Raw genomic sequence first — 25,009 nt, 5'->3', positions numbered from 1 at the left:
GGCACTTTACCTATTGAATACTCCCATAGCTATACTTGTTTCTGTTGCTTTTTATCTTCACCAGTCCTTTTTGTCTGCTTTCATTAGTAGACAAAAAGTTAGCTTAGCAATTTACTCCTCTGAATCCTCACTTTTTTGCCCTTTTCTCCCTCTCTACAAGTTATCTACCCGTGGATAATTCCTGGCTATTGTTCTCTTCTTGCTCATAAAATTTTAAGCTGATCCAATTATTCCATCAATAATAAAAATAGTTTCATCAAGTTTTGGAATGCAATCCTTGATGCATTGCAAAAACCCAGTGCAACCTTCAAACTTGATATTTCTGAATTTAGAAAAGAAGTTACTTACTTGAGATATCTGTGGAGGAATTATATCTGCTGAAGACAATTATAGATAGCTAAAGAGAGAAAGTGATAGGGGAAAATGAGGGCTTAAAGGTTAAATGCCTGTGGAGTTCTCAACCATCCAGCTCATTATTCCAAAGATGCTTTTCAAAAGTTCATTCCCAAAGAAGCTTCTTTGATGAGAAGGGAAATGTTTTCAAAGAGAAACCACGGAAGTTTTCAGTTGCCTTTTGGGGCCTTAAAGGTTGGTATCATATATTGATGGAAACCAAAGATGGACATCTTGTAACAGTTCCTTCTTATGACTTCCAGATCCCTTCTCCCAAAATACTGATTTGCACAAATTGTTTTGGGTTATTTGGAGAACTCCCCTGAACCCCAGTGTTCAAAACTTTTGAAAATCTTCTCTCTGATGTATTCTTTAAGTGAACATGAGATGCCACAGTTGCCCTTTCTCTCCACATAGTAAGTGCTATCCTGACACCACAATTGTTTAAATAAACAGAAGCCATACTGTTAATACCATACCCGCTAACAAATAAATCTAGACTCATCAGGTAGTATGATATATCTTTTCAATAAAATGATGGCACAAGTGGTAAAGATGTCCTTTGGAAATATTACTTTCCACCTCATTGTGACAGAGTAATTACCAATGCTATTTGTAGTTATGTTGGCTTCATTACCATCCACTAGAGATGATGATGTATAGTTTCAAATGCTGTGGCCAATTGACCGTAAAATTGTTCTGCAGTTCTGGTGGGGCAGCCAAGTTAGAGCTTTTAAAATCTCCATGCTGAAGCTCAACACCCACTGTTTGGAAGCTGATCATTATTTTTCATGTGTCTCCTGAACCGAACAAAAGAAAGACTTCTGGAATTAATTAGAAATGTCTACTCTTGATGAGATTTGCACGTGAGTTTGCAATTGTGAGGCTTTGATAATGTCAGCCAACAGCTGCAGCTTCAGGCGGTAAAATCAAGAGACAGATTTTCCTTGGGCTTAATTACAATCAGAAAGTATATATTTGAGGGAGACTGGACCAAGTCAGATTGGAAACTGTCAAGTATTATCATTGAAGATGAGACTTAAACATCTGTTTCTTCATAGAAAAGTAAACAAAACATTTATTGTTAGGACCTCTTGGTTGTGAGACTCTATCTAGCAGTTGTATATAACTGGAAATTATGAAATTTTCTATAGTACTTGCTATAAAAGAAACATCTGGCACTATTTATGTCATTCGTATTTGACAACTCAAGGCAATAATTTGTGTACAATGTGGGATGCAATTTTTCCTAGATAGTGTTAACAATATGATACTAACCTTTTTCCTTGTTCAAGAATGAGCATTTAAAAGTATTTCAGCTGTTTTATTTAAATAACTAAAACTTCATAGAAACCACTTTAATTATAAATTGTCATCTAGAGGATTTACATCCTATTCTTTTACAATTGTATTGATTTTTTTTATATATATTTAATCTAAAAAGGATATATCACCTTAACTATGTCCTAAAACCAGAATCCACTGCTTATCAAGATATTGTTAATAGAAAGTTTAAAAAAATCTGCAAAGAGAATCAGATTTCACAGCCATATCTCTATAACTCATGTTTTGTTTTAATAGCTTCAGAAAGATATTAGAAAGAGGTGCGTGTGTGTGTAAGTATATATATGTAGGTGTATGTGTGTGTGTATGTGTGTGTGTATGTATATATATATATATATATATATATATATATATATATATATGTATGTATGTATGTATGTTTGTGTATGTATTTATATGTGTATGTGTGTGTATGTATATATATATATATATGTTGCACAAATGCAACATATATACACACATACACACATACATACATACATACATAAATGTATATCCTGATTTTTTAATTTTTACAAATAACTCAAGGCAACATATCTCCTGTTTTTTCTACAGCAATAACAACCTCTGGAAGTTGATTTTGGGAGAGAGAAAGAAAGAGAGACAGAGACAGAGACAGACAGACAGACACAGAGAGAGAGAGAGAGAGAGAGAGAGAGAGAATTTATAGATTAGAGTGGAACGTGAATTCACTGTCTGGGGCTTGCTGCCCTGTTGCCTTAACTATTAGACAAAACCGGATCTCTCTATATTAGTATTATTATTATCATCTGTATTCAATAATTATTTCAAAATAGATTTTTTTAAAAAAAATATAGGAAATAATTGTAATTTAAACCTTTAAATCAAACAGTAGCATTAAAGATGCAAGTAATATGATCTCTGAAGGATTGAAATGTGGGCTAATTAAGTGGAATTCTGAATCACCTTACTTCTGACGTGAAAAAGAGGGGGGGGGAAATAACTACCGGTATTCCAACAATGTGATTGTGAAAGTTTTCAGCCTAAGTAAAATAGTTTAAGAAATGTTGCCATAATTAGTGTACTGTCATGACAACAGTATAATAGAAGTCGGCCCTTGGGTTATGCAAATCATTTCAACAAGCAGAGTGCTTCTCAAATCATCAGAGATTTGTTTTGGTGTCTATTGCAATTGGAATGTCTTCTGTGAACAGGAAATCTTGGGCAGGCTCTGAAGCAATAGCACAAATCCTTTGAGCTGCTTTAACTAATTTTCAGCTTTGAGGAATAGATGCACAAGGCTGAACAAAGCATTTCATTGTATGGCTTGCATAGGTCTAGTAAATTTAACCCAATTCAATAATCCAAGAAAATAAAAATTATAGTTGGCTCAATTTTAGCAGATGTATTTGAAAATTCAAGTTCTCATTGAAAGTGTAAGAAATCTATTGATCATTTTAAAAAATTCAATAGAACTGAAAATAAAGTGAGAGTTTATAGTGGTTGCATTCTACATACTAGGGGTGTCAAATTCACATCATCACGTCATCATCACATGACGTATCGTGACTTTCTCCACTTTCGCTGGGGGTGGAGGTGGCCAGCACGTGATGCATCCAGCCCATGGGTCGTGAGTTTAAATCCCTGCTATATATTAAAGATAATGTGTAATTTAGTTCAGACAACACAAGACAGATATTCAGTACTGAATATTCCATGATGCTTGTAATATATATGTCATAGTATAATCATTGTTGTAAAGAATTACAGCAATCAATTTCTAACATTTTGTAGAAAGGTTTAATAGTTTTGTATGTCATAAATAGCATTCTATAGCGTAAAGCAGCTGGCTTGATTAATTGCATCAAGTCTATATTAAAGTGTTTTCAGATTTCAATCTGCCACAAGACATTTATATTTTCACTGTTGCTTTGCAGATAAACCATTAGGCAAAATGCTGCCTCAGATAGCAGATATTGAGAGTTAGGTAAACATCATTTAAGAAAAGGGAATTCTTTGCTCTATGAGTCCTATATTTTCTAACCTGGCCTATTGACTCCATTGTAGAATTTTGCTGCAGTGGCAATGTTAAATAAACTGCTAATCTAATCAGGTTTTGGATATGGAAATAAAAAGAATTGTCTCATTCTTTGCTGAATGCAGCAAAATATATTACGTTTCTTGGATAATTCCATTATCTTCCTGATTTATATGTATTTACCATAAGTTATGTGTATCAGAGAAGTCGAGTAGAAAGTTTGCCAAATATTTCTACAAGAGCTCGCCTCATAGCATTCCATCATTTTGACTTGCACTCATAGAAAAGATGGAATGTAGGACCATTTCCCATGTTTGCTTTTGATGTGGCAAGCTTTAAAGAAATTATATAATCATAGTAACTATTATACTGGATTACCTAAGGGTCGATCTTTTTCCAAGAGCTCTACTCGTCCAATTCAATTTGGTAAACTGTGCATGCTGCAGATCCTGCCAGACAATCACTTTCAACTAGTAGGGACTAGAAGATGGGTTTTCTGTGCCGTAGTTCCTGCTTTGTGGAATATTCTTTTTTTTTTTTTACATTAGAATGGCACCTATGTTCTAATGGCTTTAAAAACTTTCCTTTGTCCCTGGTTGTGAATGTGATGAGGCCCCATTTTGTTGGCCATACTATTACTTTATTAATTATCTTGGCTGCTTATTTATTTATGTAAACATATAAATATGTGGACTTAAGTTTTAATTATTTTTAATTGTTAAATTAAATTAATTGTTAAAAAGTTTTAATTAACTTTAATTTTATAGTTTTAGAATTGTAAGCTGCCCAGAGTCACTTGACTGAGATGGAGGCTATATAAATTAAATTAATTAATTAGTTAATTTTGGGAATTCCTCCAAAGATGGAGCATGCAATGTTGTTTATCTTGTTTTTTGTCAAATTGTATACAGTATAATCTAAAACAACATAAGGTTGCTTGCAAATTAATTGTTACAACTGAAAAATTAATGATGAAAAATCCTGTAATTACTACTTTAAGATGCAATATTTTTAGTTCAGGATTATAAATGTTTTTAGAATTAAACTAGTGTTTTAAGCTTAAGAGTATACATATGAATTATTCATAACATTTTTCTTGTGATAAAATCGAGTGTTATTAGAGGGTTCAAATCCTGTTAGTTGAGGTATAAAACCAAACACAATAGAATAGCACTCAGCTATGAAGGGATTGTTTTAGTTCTATTTAGTTCTATTTAAATATAAATATTTTCTTTTATCTTGCATTTTATTATTTATTTTATCTTGCAATTATTTTGTTTTTGTTTATTCAACTTTATTGTACACTATTTTTATGGTTTAATTTTAAATAATTTCAAATTTTTGCTGCATGTTGGAACAATTGAGAAGCATGTTAAACCGACAAAACCATGAAATACTAAAAAAAAAAAAAGAGAAATGTAACAGGTTCTCTAACTTAAATGAATTACAGATTTATTTCTTGTATTTGAACTTTCCATCCATGTTTCTGCAAACCAAACCCTTGAAATAGATAAATAACGCCTGTTATTGCTCATGTTATTTCTCCACATGGGAGATTCATCATTTGTGAAGTTTGTGGGTGTTTTATATACTATTAATAGCTTCCATCATGTGCTATTACTGCCATCAAGTGTAATTATATCATTATGGACGTGTAACTGTTCACATGCTGTAATTGTCCAGGTATGACTGCTCTCTTATGATTTAATTTTTGGTAAGGTATTTTTGACACAGTGCTTCAAATACAAATTGTTACACAAACCAGACCATTAGTTAGTTGGAATATATATGACTTAAGTAGTAGAGGAGAAATAGAAATTAGCAGTAAGAATAAGAAAATGTGCTTTTATTTTAATGCTGTTTTTATATCCTACCAAAATTATATACTCTGGCTAATTAAAATAATCCACTGGAAAAATAATAAGCAATCAGCAATAATATTTGTAATAATTTTAATTCAATGTATATAATGAAGAATAGACCTCGGTTGTTTGGTATTTAACGGTTCTAAAATTAGATTAAAATTCAAATAGCTAGAATCTTAAAAATGCACATTGCTTATTAATTTAAAAGATAAAATATGTCAAAAATTAAGTGTTCATCTGTATCTTTTATAGATATACATGGACATTATTTCATATGAAAACAAGGACTATAGTTTGTCCTATGATATTGCAAGTACATTTCATTTTATTTAAAAAAGAATTACTGTATTTGTATGCTGTTTACTCCCAAGGCTAACAATCAGAAACACAATAAAAGAGACTAACAAATATAAAACATGAAAAAAATAATCTCAACACCATGATAAAGAACGTAAAAAGCTTACAAGATCCTGTGACTGACAATGCATCCAACATTCAAAGATGCCTTCCTCCTGGACTAGGTGGAAAAGCCAGGTCTTACTACTTTCTTCAAATGAATGAAAGAATATCATATCTACAGAGGATTAACATTAAAAAATGTTTTGTAGGTCCTCCCAGATTTCATTCTCCTATAAACAGTAACTGAAGGGAGTTGACTGTATTTAATCTGATCAGACTAACTTGCAGGGGAACATGGAAGTTGATTTCAAAGATGAACAGGTGTGGAGCCATGTAAGTCTTTAGAACTGACAACCAGCTACTTGAATCATATTCAGAAGCCAAATGATAGCTTATGCAACCCTCAAAAATGTGGGCTGGTCAAAGTATAATGGGAAACACCTATCTTTGCAGGGGCAGCTGCAGTTTGCAACAGCTTTTGAATACTTTTCAGCCCTATTTGTACTACTTTATTGTAATCCAGATAGAATCTTGTATAGGGTGTGAGCAAGGTTTTGTAATATAGGAATGGCTGCAACTATGTAGATTTCTGAATACAGGAGGACCCCCATAATTTCAAATCACTGTCTTGAAGTATGGTGGTGGATTTAGGCTTACTGATTCTGTGTTGATGATTTTAAGCAAAGTATCAGAGAAGAACCTTTGATCTCCACAATGTGAAATCAAGACATGTGCATTGCTTCTGGAGTTGAAGGTAGCCCCTTGAAGCACAAAATGCTTCTTTACATAGTAAAAGAGAATACCGGTGGCTTAGGGTCAGTGGTGGGTTTCAAAATTTTTTAGAACCTCTTCTGTAGGTGTGGCTTGCTTTGTGGGAATGGCTTGCTGGCCATGTGACCGGGTGGGAGTGGCTTGCCAGCCATGTGACTGGGTGGGAGTGTTTTGGCAGTCATGTGACTGGGTGGGCATGGCCAACTTGTAAAATGTGGTGAAACTCACTTAACAACACTCTTGCTTAGCAATCAAAATGTTGGCCCAGAAACTATGGCATTTGAAGCAAGCAAGTCTTAAAGCTATCAAGTTACAAGACCCTTGCACCCCTAACCCTTTAGAAAAAAAAACCCAGGGGTGTTCAAACTTGGCAGCTTTAAGACTTGTGGACTTCAACTCCCAGAATTCCTCCTCCAGTCATGTTGGCTCAGGAACTCTGGCATTGAAATGTGCAAGCTTTAAAGCTGTCAAGTTACAAGATCCCTGCACCCCTAAGCCTTTACAAAAAAAAACCAGGGGTGTTCAAACTAGGCAGCTTTAAGACTTGTGGACTTCAATTCCCAGAATTCCTCCTCTCGCTCTTCATCTTGATGATGTGGGGATGGGTGGGGGGAGGGAGCTGGAACCGGTTCTAAACAGCACTGTAGATTTGTGGAACCTCTTCTATAGAAGAGGTTAGAACTTGGCAGGAACCTACCCCTGCTTAGGGTTGAAATGAAGAGTCCTTGGTGCTCTTTGAGCTTGGTCACTTTCTTGCAGATGTTTCATTACCAAACTAGGTAAAATCATCAGGAAGTCTTTGTTAGCACTGATGATGTTATCTAGTTTGGGTAATGAAACATCTGTAAGAGAACCAAGCTCAGAGCATACTAAGGACCCTTCATTCTTCACACATTTTTTTTTTAAAATAGTTAATGAAGACCATTAGAGTCTTTTTGGTTTATGTATATAAACTAGGCCACAATATCTAATTTAACATAATTAGATTTTAAAACTTAAAGCTTAATCATACATGTTATCTTTGTAACATTAAACTGACTTCAATAGTTTTAGTTAATTTCTATCCTAAAGATGTAGAAAGACATTGTAGAAAGACATTCTTGGCTTGAACATTAGAAAAAATAAAGTATTCACATTAGTTGAAGAGCGTCACTAAAAACCCACACCAAATAGACTGGTCTCAAATGGAATTTTGGCATTTTTGCAGTTTTATTAGGAAGAAAAGACCATTTGGCTATCTGTTTTCAGAACTGTATTAATAGATAAATGGAGCCATTGGTCTATTTCAGCAAAACTGTTTTTGCCATTATGAAAGATATGCCTTTTAACAAATGGAAGGATTGAAGTTATTCATAACTTGCTAGTAATTATTTACAGATTATTTTCAATCAACATTTATTTACAAAATAAAACTGTTCATAGTAGCAAAAAATTGGAAAACACCAGTGCAAAAGCAGAATAAGAGCTACTTTTGTGAAGCAGAACTTACAATATGACCAAACATGTAATGAACCTTAAGGCTAAAATACTCTATCAGAACATTTTTGAATTAAGGTTTATTATAAAGTGGTAGACTTATCTAAACTCTTCCCTTGGCTATTCTGGCAGGAGGGTCTAACTTCAGGAATCAGGAATGAATAAATCTTTAAAAGTTTAGCTTTATGCCTGATCTAAATTCCTGAATTACTGTTCCTGTACCAAGTCATAATCTAAAAGGGAGCTACCACTATTTCTAAAATGCTAGATGTTTTATGATTAAGATTCTAATTAACCATAGTTACGCTTGTTAGAGAATATGATGCTATATGAATAGACATATTCACATGTAACTTAAAATTTAGAGTGTTCAGTAATTCGGTCATAAAGTTTTTTGAAGTTTGGGCCACTACCCTATTGATTACTTGCTCATCAGCAGAATTTTTAAAAAAGTTTCTCATAGATAAATGAACCATTTGAAGGTGTGTTTTTTAAAGTGAAAAATCCTTAGTAAACTAAAGTATTCCCTAAACTTGACAGACCCACTTTGACAGGTTCCCCAAGTCCTCTTCAATACCAATAATAGGCTGGAATTTAACTTTTGAAAGGCCCCAAATGTTGATGAAGAAATTCAGTCATCCAGGTAGAGTTATCCAATAGTTGAGTCATGCCATTGAACTTATTTTTCTTGTTTTTTGCTCCTCAGCCAAGTAGCTTTTTTTAGTCTGAGTAAGTTGATTATGGGGACCCCATTTATGTCCCCCAAGATTTTGTGTGTATGTATTATAACCAAATATATGAAATTCAGTTTGGTTAGTGGTCAAGACTCCAGGATAGAAACCAGGAGGCTAAGTTGTAATTCTACCCTGTCAGCTGTGTGACTTTGGCCCAGTCACTCACTCTCAGCCTGAGAAAGCAGGCAATGCAAACTACATCCAAAATCTTGCCAAGGAGATTCCATCTATTTTAAATAAAATATTGTTAAGCTGTCAATCAGAAGTGTGATTATTGTGACTGTGTCCAAACCTGTAGAATGCAGAACACAAATTATTTGATATGGATAAAGCTTAAAAGTACAGTTGTGAAAAGTAAAATAATATCCGTAATTTCTGGTGTAATGAATTCTTACCTGGCAACTGCCAGTCAAAGTCCATTTAAAAGGTACAGTTGGTCCAAGATTAAAATAATTTGTCAGAAATTTGACCCATTATATATTTTCAGAGCCAATCTGAGCAAGGATGCTGGCAGTTTTAACATGATTTCTATTCCAGGAGACAACTTTCTGTCCAAGGTAGCATACGAGTGACCAAATATTTTCCAATGGAATTTGAGCACTGTAAAAATTTCCGGAACTAAGCTGAAAGATTGCGAAGCTTGCTAAATGTTTTTTCACTGTTTGCATACCAATGTGATGGTGAAATATTTTCAGCTGCAAGACAGTGAAAGGCAGTAAATTTAAATAAATCATTTTTCATTGAACTATTTTAATGGTAATTTAAATTGCAGCATTGTATTATTATCAATCAACAATACCTTTCCTCTATTCTAATTACAATATTCTAACAAGATGATTAAATACTACTACTTTTCAATTATATTTTAAAGAAAATAAATAGCAGCAAAGGAGGTGTAATGACATCAGATCTGTTTCCATCAATCCAACAAGCCTCATACCAAACCATTTGGAAATGGGAACAACTTGTTAAAAAATCTGTTAAAGACTTATTTTTTTGTACTTGCTTATCTTCCCATCAGGCATTTTTAGAATTATTTTACAAAGGTTCTTATGACTAGGTGTTTTAAATATAGACCAGGCAACACATTTGTACTATCAATGAAAACTAAACATTTTATTATGATGCATATCTTCTGGGCTAAGTAAGAATCATCAGCTTGCTCTCATACTTTATTTACAGTTGGGATTCTGTAAAGTTCTATAAACTTTTTTTTACCATAATTTAATTTAGCACACTTGGAAAAGATACTGTAGCAGTATTATGATTTAGAATAAATGATGCAATTCTCAGTTCCAGTTACTTATATAGGTTTCTTGCTTCAGAAGTTGCTTGTTCTATGACAGTGCCTATCAAGATATCCACAAATGATTTTTTCTGAATGGGGAGAGGCAATAAAACTGCACATGCTTTGAATGGAAAACGAGCTTTAATGTTTTTTGCCTTAAAGTGGAATGAAGAGGATATTAATGTAATGAACAAATAGATATATGTGTACCATGATTTTTAGATCATATGAACTAAAATATACTGCATTAAAAAAAATTAGAAGACCGTATGCTGAATTGAATACATTAATATATTATTGACCAGATTTACATATTATAATGTGGTTAGTTGGCTTTGTCTTATTGAGTTTGTATGAACCAGATAGGGCATTTTGGAAATAGATTTCAGATTTAATATTATTTGTGATCCAAGACATTTTGGAAGGTTAACCTATATATACCTTCATAATTTAGCATTTTAAAAATAGCTTGGGCTCTAATACACATAAACCCTTTCTAGCTATGATTCAGTATGTAATGTGTGAGAAAGATAAATATATATGAGCTTCCTCTTTTAAAAAAGGAACATTATTATCTTACAGATTCCATATTTTTTAACAATCTTATTTCTGTAAAAGTTCATACCTTCATAATGCCTGAAATAAACACATGGTAAAAGCTAGCCAAAACTTGTATGAATGAAAGTTAAAAAAAAAATTAAATCACCCTGTACATTTTACACTATTGATTTATAAAATTACATTTATTGCATATGTTGCTTTTAATACAGTAATTAATAATAACTTAAAATTGTAGCCTGAACCACTATTTATCTTGATTGATATTTTGCTTTATGCATTTTGTCAGATAATTGATTTTTTTAAAAAAAATTTAAAAGAATCCTGATTTATTTACTGATTCTCATAAGTCCTGGTCATCACATTACCTTACATTGCTGATGCTTACTATATACTCTCTCCCTTTCTCTCTCCCTCTCCCCTCTCTCTTTATATATTTTTATCATGCCTTTGTTATTTTTGCAAATAAATCAAGGGGGTAAATATATCTACCCCTGTGAGATGGGTTTGGCACACACAGAGAGAGAATGATTAGCCCAAAGTCACCCAGACGACTTTCAAACCTAAGACAGGACTGGAACTCATAGTCTCTTGATTTCCAGCCTTCTAGACCTAACCAGTAGTCCAAACAATGTATACATTCACATTTTTTACTTGATTTTATTTATTTCATAAATATAGTCTGTGTGTGTGTGTGTGTGTGTATGTGTGTGTACATACATACATGCATACATATATACATACAGTTAGCCCTTGACTTATAACAGTTTGTTTAATGATCATTTGAAGTTACATAAGCCCTGAAAAAAGTGACATGACTGTTTTTCATACTTGCAAACTATTGCAGGATTCCCACAACCAGGGACGCTTGGCAACCAGCCCATATTTATGATAGTTGCAATGTTCCTGTGTCATGTGATGACCTTAAGCAAACATCTGATAAGCAAAGACATTGTGGAGCCCAGATACACTTTAAAACCGTGTTATTAACTTAACAACTGCCATGATTCACTTAACTATGGGAAGAAAGATAATAAAATGTGGCAAAATTCACTTAACCACTGTCTCGCTTAGAAATTGAAGTTTTGAGTTCAATTGTGGTCATAAGTCTTGTGTGTGTGTGTGTGTGTGTAATTGAGATAATTAGTATTCAGTACGAATGAAGGAAAATATATGTGTCTCAGGATAATGTTGCAAGATTGAATCTGGTCGGTCAGCTGGACCAGATCTGTGGTCCTGGTGACCAATCCAGATTCGATCTTGCAGTATCCAATACATTTATTTTGATAGCATGTTTTATGCTTTATGAGATGCAACAATGTTAGTGCTGGCAAGCTGAAATTTTCACTTGTTATTGGTGTTGACTCACATCATCATTTTCTGTGGCAAATAGTTTCTGAAATTCAGTGATACACATATACACATGCATGATTGCATGCATGCATGCATGCATACATACATACATACATACATACATACATACATGCATGGCTGTATTTTATTTGTGCTTGTTCTTAAACATCCAGTGTTTATCCAATTTAAAGGCTGTACTTAAGTAACAGAATAACAAAGTTGGAAGGATCTTCAAGATTTTCTCATCCAATCCCCTGCTCAAGCAGAAAACCATATACTATTTTAGACCAACAGTTGTCCAGTATTTTCTTAAAAGCCTCCAGTTGGAGCACCCACAACTTTTGAAGCAAGCTGTTCCACTGATTAATTGTACTGTCAGGAAGTATTGGACTAATTAAGTAAGATGGTAACGCTGTTTATTTTACTGAAATTTCTGAAGATTATGAAGAGCTTTTTACTTTTATGTAGAAAATTGCTATGGAGTTGAATGCATACATCTAAGCAAATAATTTAGCTTTAATTGCAAGGATAAAATGCTTTCATATTATTCATTCTAATTTTTTGAAACTTGAACTAATCCTCTAAAACCAAGCTTGATATGGAAAGCAAGCTTGTTTAAAATAAACTGCCTTTAAGTTATGTGTTATTTTTCTTTTTTATTTATCTCACTATTTTATTGAAACCTATTTAAATTCTTCAGAAACTGTAAAGGAGTTAGTATTTCTTCTTCAGGTTAACTTAACTGCAGCTGAGGAACTGTAGGCATTATATTGAAAAGTAATCCTTATAAATCTATTTTTTCCCTACAATCTACTTAATTAAAATTTATTTTGGAATGCAATCTGAAAAGTTATTTAAAAGTTATTGATTTATTTATCATCATCATCAGCCATTGTCTATCTGCAGGATGAAAGCAACTTCCACAAGCCAATTGGCCATGCAATACTTGTCAACATTGTTGCTTTTTTTAAAGGTCTCTTTTGTAGACACTTTTTATCAAGTGGAATCCATTCTATGGCTGACAGCCCATTTCCATTTCAATTCTTTTACTGTCTTGATGATATCATGAATTTTAATTTGTTCTTTAATCCATGTGCAGGTCTTTCTATCTTGTCTTATGATGCTGAGCACGTATCTTTTCATGGCTTTTTGTGCCACTCATAAGTTTTCATATTTATTGTGAGATTAATGTCTATGTTTTGCTAGCATCTGGTAGAACAGATAGCACAACTGATCAAAAATCTCTTCATAGGAGGCATAGGAGGAGGTTGTTCTTGAAAATTATGCTTAATTTGCCAAATGCCTGCCAATCACATTTAATATGCCATCCAATTTTGTTTTTTTGTATCATCTTCTATTGAGATCTGTTGGCCAAGGCGTATGTATTGGTCTGTTATGTCTAGTTCTTCTCAAGATACATTTTCTTTCTTTATTTGGTGAATTTATTAAACTTAACCTAGCCCTTTTTCAGAATTTTTTAAGCCAAATAGTTTTTCTGCTTTGTGCAGAATATATATATGTCTTTGTAGCTCTTCTGATTCTTATAAGAAGAAAACAACATTTGCAATCTTAAGTGATTTACCGTATTTATCGGCGTATAACACGCACCGGCGTATAACACGCATCCCCCATTTTAACACAAAAATTTGAGTAAAAATTTTTTTCATTAAAAATAAATGACTTGGAAGCTCAGAACTTAATGTTGGATTAAAATTTATAACATTAGAACATAAATTATAACATTAACTCCTCAACATAAAGTGCCTTCCTTCCTTCCCTCCCTCCCATCCCTTTCTTTATGTTTTCTTCATGCTTTCTTTTCTTTTTCCTCTGCTCTTTTTAAATCCCCCCCCTTCTTCTCCTCCTCTACATTTAGGTTGGATTAGTTTGTACAACGGTCATCAAACTTCTGAAGTAAAAATAAATAAATAAATCATATTTAAGAAGAAGAAGAAAAAGGAAGACGTTTTTAGTTAAGTCAAACGTTTTAATAAAAGTTTCATCTTTTAAGATTTGTCCAACACATCCAATTGTAACCTTAACAGTAAAGAATATCACCCCAGCTGCTAAAGGTTCAACCAGTCTGAGAACCATTGAAAAGACAACAGTGCAAAATCCAAAAGACACAACTTCCTCACCGCCATTGCTTTGGTACCAAATCTTTGAGGAAGGGGCTCCAGAAAGAAGGAGGAGGGGGAGGAGGAGGAGGGGGAGGAGGAGGGAACCAAAGAGAGGCTTTTACCGAGTCTGCGCCCCACAGCCAGGACCGTCCTTGCGCCTCAAGCCGCGTTTCTTCCCTGCAAAGCCCTTCGGGCAACCCGAGAGTTCCTTTTGGCGCCAGAAGGGCTTTGCAGGAAGAAACGCCGCGTTTCTTCCTGCAAAGCCCTTCTGGCGTCAAGCGGAACTCTCGGGTTGCCCGAAGGGCTTTGCAGGAAGAAACGCGGCTGGAGGCGCCAGGACGGTCCTGGCTGTGGGGCGCAGACTCGGTAAAAGCTCTCTTTGGTTCCCTCCTCCTCCCCCTCCTTCCACAGTCTGTGTGACACTGCCGCCAGGCTGAGAGCTGCCGCTGAAACAAGTTTGGGGAGGTCCTTTGCAGGCAGCCAGTTCTAGCTGCCTGCAAAGGACTTCCCCACGTTTGCTTTGAAAGAAACCTCTGCGCGGGAGTTAGAAACCTCTGCGCGGGGGTTTCTTGCCATGTGCGCGGCCGCGCGGCCGCGCACCTTAGAGGGAACAGTGGACCCGGCGTATAACACGCAGTATCGGCGTATAACACGCAGGCAGGGTTTAAGCTTGCAATTTTAGTTTTAAAACTGCGTGTTATACGCCGATAAATACGGTAAATAAACACCATTGATTTTAATTCCATTTTTTCCCAGTCTAGTTTGTGAAATACTTCTTCAAGGCAGGCTGAGAAAAGGATAACTCATATTGTAATGCCCTATCATACACCTCGTTCTATGTTAATTTTCACTTTAAGATAATTAAGGCAAATTGTTGTTATTGTTTTTTATATTGATTTATTATTTCAGCCTAATAATTTTATATTTTTGCAACACTTTCCCTGCATTTATTTATATACCATTCCCAGAGTAACAGTCCCCCCCCCCACTTTGTAATATTCAAACTCTATATGGTATTATGTCCAATTTTTTCTCTCCCTCTGAACTGGAATACTTTCCAGCTGTTCCTGTTTTAAAATATTTTTTTATTTCAACTAAAGATCAATTGCATCCTTTCAAACAAAAATAATTTTTCATCATTATATTTTTAGATTAGATAAAAAATAGAGTAAAAATTATAATTGTTTATGGAAAGAATTCTACTATTGGATTTCTTTGAGAATAATGATGTACAGTGGATATAAACAGTCTATACATCCCTGTTGAAATGCCAGGTTTTTGAGATGTAAAAAACATCAGAGCAAAATGAATCACTTCAGAATTCTTTTAAGCTTAAATATAAGATATAAATTGTACAATTCAATTGAAAAACAAATTTAAATATTTAACAAAAATGCATAGTAACGTGATGGTATAAGAGTGCTCCCCTTAAACTAATACTTTGGAACACCTTGTCATTTTATGATAGCATTCAGTCTTTTGGGTTATGAGCCTATCAGTATGGCACGGGTTGCCTTGGGAATCCTTGCCTATTCTTCCTTTCAAAAGCACTCCATGCATGTGTCAGATTGCAAGAGGATTTCAATTGATTCATTTCCATGTTCTGCCTGGGCCATTCCAAAACTTTGAGTTTATTCTGATGAAGCCATTATTTTGTTGATTTTGAGATTTGCTCTGGCTTATTGTCATGAAAGTGAAATTTGTCTTCAGTATTTTATCCGAGACTTGAAGGTTTCTGCCCAAATTGATTGATATTTGGAATTGTTCATAATTCTCTCCACTTTGACTTCTTAAGTCCCAACTGAAGAAAAGCACCCCCAAAATATAATGCTTCCATCATTATATTTCATTAGGAGTATACTTTTGGTGATGTTCAGAGTTGTTTTTGCAGCAAACATACTTTTTGAAATTATGGCCAAAATGTTCAATCTTGGTCTCAATAGATCGTAATACATTTTCCCACATGCTTTTGTCAGACTTGATGTAGGATTTTGCAAAATGTAGCTGGGATAGGATATTGGTCTTTGGAAGAAAAGTCTTCCATTTTGCCATTCTGCCCCACAGTCTAGGCATGGGAAGAATACAGAGATTGTTGTCTTTTATAATACATAAGTGATTGCCACAAATTGCTGAGTTCTTGGCAGACTCTCAGATTTCATCTTGTTTTTCATCAATTTTGAAGGGACATCAATTTCTTGGTAATGTCACTATTGTGCCATGTTTTCCTGAAATTTTTTAAAAATTGTTTGTATCATTCTCCTGACTGTTTCCTCCCCAACAATGATATATCCCTCTAATGTTTTTTAAGCTTTTTGCTGATCATGGCTTTTGCTGTAAGAGGCCACTAAATAAATATCATAAAAATCCTACTACACCTGAACTTTATATCAGCTTAGTCATTGTCACTTTAATTGATGGCAGATGTGAGCTGACTACTATTTAACACTATTCTGAACTCAACAACATCCCTACTTATAAGAGGGTGTGCAAACTTATGCAACCACCTTATTATAATTTTTTAATTATTTTCCCCCCTGAAATTTTCATTTTGTTTTTCAATTGATTTGTACATCGTATATGTTATATTAAAGAAGAAAAAAACTGAAGAGACTTATATTAGTCTGATTATTTTACATCTCACCTGGCCTTTAAACAGGGCTGTGTAGACTTTTTTTTATATATCCATGGCATAATTAAATTATAGTGATCTCAAAATACTTCCGAATGCCAGATGCTGTGGAGAAGACATTATCTGACTATTGTTAGATATTTTTCTTTTAGATTACAAAGAAAAGAACCTTCATAGCTCAATAGTAAAATTTTCACACAAAGCCCAGGTTCATTCTCCAATATTTCTTGTCCAATAATGCCTATAAGCCATCTATCAATATTAACAATAGTTTACATTTGTAGCATTTTAGTTTGTTGATTTATAACATTTATAGTTCACATTTCTCAAAAATATAGCTTACACAGGAATAACACTCTTCATCATGTCCTCATAATAGTTCCACCTATATGAGTAACTGTTCTGAGAAAGAAAGTGATTGGAAAGAAGGTACCGAGCAATTTTTCATGGTTAAGAGTTGGTTTCATGCTGGATTTCCCCAGGCTTAGTCCAACACCTTATATACTACACATACTATGAGGCAGGAGATAATCCAGATCTCCATGTGATCCAGGGGTGGGTTTTTCGCCCCGTTCCAACCGGTTCGTTCCTCGCGCGCGCACGTGCACACACATGGCGCGCGCATGCGTACTAGCGTCTGCGCGATGCTCCAGCTGCTCCTGGAGGATCGCGCAGGCGCTGTATGCGTTCTGCGCATGCGTGGAAGTGCAGAATTCGTAAAAACCGGGTAAGGAGCGGGCGCAGGTGTGCGGGCGCGCGCGGGCGCGGGGGTGGCTTCGCCGTTCCCGGAAGTTACTTACTTCCGGGTTCGGCGACCAACCGGATCGCAGGGACCGGTGCGATCCGGTTGAAACCCACCCCTGATGTGATCCCACAAATCTATCTTGAATTTTGAAAGTGGCGAGGACCATTATTAGGGTAAAAGGAATTATCCTACACAGGCCCTTCACCCAATAGAATTAAACAATAATGTAGTAAGAAATATACATTCCCTTTTAACTTTAGAAAAATAAGTTTCAGTTGTGCACTCCTTTGCTGTGTTTTTTATTTATCGATTGGCTAGTTGTGAACCAGAGGTGGGTTGCTCCCACTTTGGCCCAGTTTGGCTGAACCTGTAGTGAAATTCAGGCCTCGCAGAACTGGCAGTGACCCAGGCCTGCCACGCTCCTGAACTGGTTACCTCACTGCCGCTGGGCCGCCGCCATTTTGGTTTTTAGTGACTGCGTGCGCAGTTCACTGTAAATTGTTCTGCACATGTGTGAAGTACAATTTATATTGAACACTGCATGCATGCACATTGGTCACATGTTGCAAACCAGTAGTAAAACCGGCAGCAACCCACTCCTGTTGTGAACATATGTAAAAATTAATATAAAAGTGAAGATAAATGTTAATTGTGATAGTGCCATCATGTATTACACATCTGTGTACCTAGGTGGATTCTGGCTCATTAAATACTTAATTAACTTTTATACTAGATTTTTGAAATAGGGAAACTGATTATCAAGTTTAATCATGATTACATTAATATAACAGATACTGTGACTTCTTGATTACTTTCGTTGCATTCATGGCTGCCATGTGACAAGTTTAGATATCAGTAAGTGTTGTGGTTTCCCAGCTTACCTGAAGAAAATAAAATATTATTTAGGTATGAACTTTTAAAAATATTACTGGTTCACTAACCCAAGGAAAAGACTTCCTGTATTAAAGCTAAAGCTAAAATTCTGCTGCCTCAGCTCTTAGGAGGATTTTGAGAATATAAAGAATCTAGCCTGGAAGGGACCTTGGGAAAGGGAATAACATCATTTTACGAGACTGGAGGGATTAATAAATCTTTCTCTATTTCTTGGAATCCTTTGAACTATCTTAGAAGCATTGGAGACAAGTTTCTTCTGGAGATTGCTTTATGTTCTGGGTTGCACCATTGGCCCTGAAAACTCATTTGCTCAGGGACATTTTTCTCTGTAATCTAAAATATTTTCTATATGTGCTTTGGGTGTTTTGCATGATATCTGAGTAATTCCTTTTAAAGGCTGGTTTGTAGTCTTATAAATTCATGTCATGTTCATTTTCTTTAAAGCTGCAGATCACTATGTCTTTGATACTTTACACATACTGCTGAAATAGTTACTAGTTAAGATTATTTTAACCTGCTTAGAATGACTCAACCTTTTCAATTGAGCTCATATACCATGCTGCACACAGGAAAACACGCCTCTGAAATAGGTGTTTCCCTGAAAATAAGGCAGAGTTTTATTTTCTTTTGACTCCCGAAATAACCACTTAGCCTTATTTTCGGGAAGGTCTTATTATTTTTGAGGTGTAGGAGGCAGTTAGTGTGGTCACTTCATGGCTGCTGTTGTGTTGCGATATTTTTGGGGAGGGCTTATTTTCAGGGGAGGGCTTATTTTAGCACATGTGATCAAAAACCCAATTGGGCTTATTATCCAGGGAGGTCTTATTTTCAGGGAAACAGGATATTATCTGATTCATTATAGTTTTACTGGATGGTAAATATAATCTGAAAAAGAAATTTGTTTAACTTACACTTAAAACTCCACCTCTGCTCATACAATACCCCCAATTGATTCAATGGGACTTACTTAGAACAAATACTTGGGGAGTTAGCTTCATTAGTTTCATAATGATTTTATGTATTTCTACCCTATACATTCTGGAAAAGAAAGCAGTTGCTAAATTTGAATTGTTCAAGGGAATCCTTCCTTTCTTAAGAGAGCCATGGTGGTGCAATGTTTAGAAGGCAATGTTACAGGGCTAACTCACTGCTCACTCCAGGAGTTCAATTCTGAATGACTCAAGGTTGACTCATCCTTCCGAGGTTGGTAAAATGACCTAAAATGAGATTGTTGGAGGCAATAGGTTTACTCTATAAAATGTTTAGAGAGAGCTATAAAGCACTGTGAAGCAGTATATAAGTGCTATTGCCTAGTGCTATTACTAAGTGCTATTCAGTAGATCTGCAAAATCATTGCTATCTAAGAATGGAAAATCTTGATTGCCAACATGGTTTGGCTAATAGCATTTATGAGGGAAAACATATTGTTTCTTCTCCATATGACAATGTGTTAGGTTCTTTTTGAGTGTCCAGACTTATGAACTGAATGGAAAAGAGAACCACAGAAAAACAGTGTACCTTTATTTTAATTTTATTAGTAATATTTCCAGCAAATATCTGATTGGATTTCATCTAGCATTGATTTGATCATGTATTGCTAGTCTTGAATAATTTGTTTTCTTGTATTTGTATTCTCAATAAATTTGTCCAGCAAGTTTTGGGAGGAAAGGATTGGCTTTTGAAATGAACCAATTTTTCAAAGCCATAGTACACCACTGGGAAGTTCACAGCCTTCACAGTACTTATCTTTGGAGTTAGTGTCAATATTTAGTCTACCATTGTTAAAATATTTCTTGTAATTAGCTAACGTATTTTTATTTCATAGGTATAGTTAACATCATATGAATACAGTCAGGCTACATTATTTTTTTCCTCTATTTGTATTAAATTGGTATTGCCCGTTGAGATAATAGTTGTGGTTGTGGTTGTTGTTTTAATTTACATTTTCTTCTTTTATCTTTAACGAGATTCCAGAATTGTTTTTCCATCATCCCAGCCATGATAGTGGCATTATTAAAAGACCTGGTGTTATTAGTGTTCTCCCCCTAATTTTACTTTTGATTTCTATATGTTCAATAACCGGAGCAGGTGTGTTGTACACCAGTGTTTTAATACATAGCCACTGATTTATAGTTAAAAATCTTTCTATAATCAATAAAACAAAAAAGTTGGGTTTTTTAAAAGCTGTCTTGTCTTTTCCATTGTCTATTAGACTTCAGCTATGTGATTTAGGATGCATTTGTTGGGGTATCTAAATATCCATTAATTTATTCTGATTCTATGTCATGGATACTTTTTTACAATTCAGTAGAATTGTAAAATTCTAATTGTTATTACTGCAGCTGAAATAAAAAAGATTCCTGTGCAAGAAATGCTTGTTTCTTTATCTTATTCTTAGGATATTTTGAAATTAGCAATAGCAATAGCAGTTCGACTTATATACTGCTTCATAGGGCTTTCAGCCCTCTCTAAGCGGTTTACAGAGTCAGCACATCACCCCCACAGTCTGGGTCCTCATTTCACCCACCTCGGAAGGATGGAAAGCTGAGTCAACCTTGAGCCGGTGAGATTTGAACCGCTGAACTGCAAATAACAGTCAGCTAAAGTGGCCTGCAGTACTGCACCCTAACCACTGCGCCACCTTGGCTCAGTGCTTTTGGAGGTTTGGTGTTTTTATACTTTGTAGAAAAATAGAAAGTAAGGGAACTTATAGAAATTTGGATACAATGAGAAACAGGACACAGATGCCTTTTGGCTTTGTCCTAAGTAAGATAAATGAAAGTTACTTCACCCCAACTATGAGAATTATACTATTTACCATGATCTAAATAAAAAAGAACATTTTTCAGAACCCCATAAGCTAGGTCATGAAAAGCAAGATTGAGAGTTGCTTGCTATAAATATGACAGTAAAGTTTGTAGATTTCTCATCAGATGAAAAGGATGAAAAATAATTTATATTATTGCTGTCAGTTAAAAATTTGTGGGAGGATGAATCCAGATTTCATTATACTTAAAGTAGACCCTATGAATTAAACGTCACTTAAATTTATCATGGGCTCTATTCTATATATGACAAGTCTGAATCCAGCCAGTGCTAAATATTCTTTCGTTCTCCTGTGGTTATCATGTTGTTTACCTATTATTAGGAATTCTAGGAAGAAATATTCATAATACACAGTCCCAAAATAAAATAAAAAGTGACTGAACTTTTAAAATATGTAATGCAGTTGCCCAGTCTCTGGAAATATACTGGAAAGAAAAAAGAGGAAAGTATATTTTAAACAACTGCCAAAGTTACTAAATGACAACACAATCCCTTTGTTTTAGTCAGTGTTTGAGGCAATCAACAGCTTCCCAAGGCTGAATTTTTCTATTTAAAGAAAAGTTGTCAAAGAATAATGATAAAGATGGAATTCTTTGCTAAACCTGTAGGCAAGAAATTTGTTTTTTGGGTGTGGTAATGAAGATTTTATGCATTTTACACTTCCTCTTCCAAGAGAAAGCAAGAGCCTATTTAAAGCAAAATGAAATTTAGGAATAAGTATCTTTTTTGTTTTGTTTTGGAACAAACTCTGAAACAATAAACAATAAACCAGTTTGCCCTTCCATGCAAATGTACAAGCTGGTTCATTTCAGGACATTTGAGGGAACCTTAAAATTAAGCAGTACCAATGACAAATAGTTGTAATGTGAACAGAGTTCCCAAAGATTGGCCACTATTATGTTTTTATTTCTTAAGCATCTCTGGACAAGAAGCATGGCAGTCACTCCATGGTTACTCATTGTTTTGAACTACTACACTATTTTGATTGTCCCTTCAGCTTAAAACACATTCTCAATAAAGAGTTAGTAAGGTTAGAATGCATCATCTAAGCAGGTTTTGATCTGAACCCAGTTATTGAGGCTCCTAAATAATGGTTTTGGTTTATATATGATATGTGAAGTCATATCATTTTAAAAGTGTGATATAACATTCCACATTATTATACCAATGCAATATTTAAGGAAAGGAATACTGAACTACTGTTGTTGAACTTCATTAAGTCATGGCAATCTGGCTCATTCAATGTATGTATTGCATATGCTTAGCATATGTATGCTTGCAATCTACACTGCTTGTTTCTCAACATAACTGATACAGAAATGCATTTTATGGCAAATATAATTAGTGCAGAAAAGATTTATGCTAGAAAGCCTAAAAAGCACATTTCATTTTGGATCAATCCTAACCCACAACCATCCGGTATTTTTTATTGTACCACAATTCAGTACTACACACAGTGGTGGGTTTCCAATTTTTACAACCTCTTCTGTAGGTGTGGCCTGCTTTGTGGGAGTGGCTTGCTGGCCATGTGACTGGGTGGGAATGGCTTGCTGGCCATGTTACCAGGTGGGTGTGGCTTGCCAATCATGTGACTGGGTGGGCATGGCCAACTTGTAAAATGTGGTGAAACTCACTTAACAACACTCTTGCTTAGCAACCAAAATGTTGGCTCAGAAACTCTGGCTTTGAAGCACAGAAGTCTTAAAGCTGTCAAAGCACACAAGTCTTAAGCTGTTTTTCTAACCTTTTAGAAAAAAAAGCCCCAGGGATGTTCAAACTTGACAGCTTTAAGACATGTGGATTTCAACTCCCAGAATTCCTCCTCTCGCTCTTCATCTTGATGATATGCGGACGAGTGGTGGGAGGGAGCTGGAACCAGTTCTAAATGGCACTGTAGATTTGTGGAACCTCTTCTATAGAAGAAGTTAGAAATGGCAGGAACCCACCCCGACTACATAATTCCAAATTTCAATATCATGATAAGCAATGCAATTGAGTATGTAATATAATAAAGTTGACAAATGTATCTGAAACAATAGTTTTGCTTTTATGTTAAATTAACTTAATATTTCTATGAAATCCAATAATTTTGCTCCATATGATACCACAAATTGATAGCACTAATTCAGGTAATGACACCTGATTGTTTTTTTATTCTAACTTTGAACAAGCAAATATATTGAGTTCTAGATGATCCTTATAAAAAGCCAGTGCACATTTAATACTTTCCTTATTACCATGTAGCTGAGCCATTTTATATGTTGAAGCCCCTGAATATTTACAGTATGGGCCTTTGCAGTAGGTTGTGGAATCCTACATTTGTTGAATAATGTTATGTGTATCTATAAGAAATTTAAGACTTCAGCTGATACAACATGCTTTGTATAATACAAGCTATAGAATCACAAGCAGTATGCACTTTTTAAGAATTTAATCTTTTTTCTATTGTGTGTTTTAATATTTGAGTGAAGCTGTGATTAATTAGTAACAAGCCTGCCAAAATTTAGACCTTCTACTTTTGATGGAAATGAATTGTATTTGATGGAATCAAGCCATCAACTGATCTGCCAGAAAGTAACTGAGCAAAAATCTAACTAATATAAAATAAAAGTAAATTGGGCATATGGGGAATTGGACAATCAAAAGATTTAAAGAATAATTTTAAGCAAGAGTGGGTTTTGTTCCATCTTCCGGAAAATTTTTATTGCTTCACTTTGTTTTATTCAAATTATGGGAAAAGGGGCACACAAGTACTTGGCATTTGTATTCTAGTCTGTGGTTTGTAAGATAAATGCAATTTATATTTGATACTAATTGAAATCTGGGAATTGGATTAAATTAGATATGTACTTTTGCAAATGGAAGGTATTAAAATTTAATAACCCTTTTTTGTTGATTATATGCCGTAACATCAGTCAATTCAATCTCCTAATTCCACTTGGGTCAATTTAATCATGTTTGAAAATAAACATCAAGTTGAATGGAATGTTTTAGTGTCAGTGTAATAGTTCCAAATAGTTTTCTCTCCTCACTCAAAAATCATGAAGGGAGGATATTTAAGAAATGTTTTGATGTAGTTAGGGGAAATTGTTGTCTTCCTTAGTACTATCTTACAATTAAATCTCATTTCATGAATCAGCATTACTTCTGGATGCCAGTTAAATCCAATAATTCTGCATATGACATACATTGCTTAGACCAGTATTTCTTAACATCAGCAACTTTAGTACGCATGCTGGTGGGGAATTCGGGAAGTTGAAGTTCACATATCTTAAAGTTGCTGAGATTGAGAAACTCTGGCCTAGAGTACTTTGCATGGAGTTGTTCACTATTTTATGAGGATGTTCTCATGGAATTATGGGAACTCTGCTAAATAGGATTCCATTAAAACTAGATTATTTGGGGAACATTAATCAAAACGTCTGAGGTGACAAGTATATCCTATGAAAGGGAATATGATTAGATTCCATATAAGTCCCAATTGAACCAAGGTATACCAATTGGTATGGCAATTGAGTAATTTATTTATTGGATTAGATATAATAAACAATTTCAAGTCTCCATATATTGGTGGAATTTTTGGGATGATTTTGGCCAATTGTTGTCTCTCAGCCT

The 25,009-nt window shown here is 34.7% G+C and overlaps 1 protein-coding gene across 2 annotated transcripts in view; it reads left to right on the top strand.

Annotated features, from left to right (window-relative positions):
* AGMO (alkylglycerol monooxygenase) overlaps nt 1-25,009 on the top strand; it is a 162,963-nt gene that overhangs the window by 106,899 nt on the left and 31,055 nt on the right. Inside the window, exon 13 of one of the 2 annotated variants that reach the window (XM_032235225.1) lies at nt 657-755. The exons of the other annotated variant lie outside the window; for it this stretch is intronic. Within the exon in view, the coding sequence (XP_032091116.1) occupies nt 657-719 (63 nt within the window). The 3' untranslated portion in view covers nt 720-755. Of the gene's footprint in view, nt 1-656; nt 756-25,009 lie in introns of those variants that run through there. 2 annotated transcript variants of the gene reach the window in all.

The sequence above is a fragment of the Thamnophis elegans genome, chromosome Z (assembly GCF_009769535.1).
Source record: "Thamnophis elegans isolate rThaEle1 chromosome Z, rThaEle1.pri, whole genome shotgun sequence".
Lineage (NCBI taxonomy): Eukaryota > Metazoa > Chordata > Lepidosauria > Squamata > Colubridae > Thamnophis > Thamnophis elegans.
Note: the sequence above shows the minus strand (reverse complement) of the source record. Positions and strands in the feature narration are given on the sequence as shown.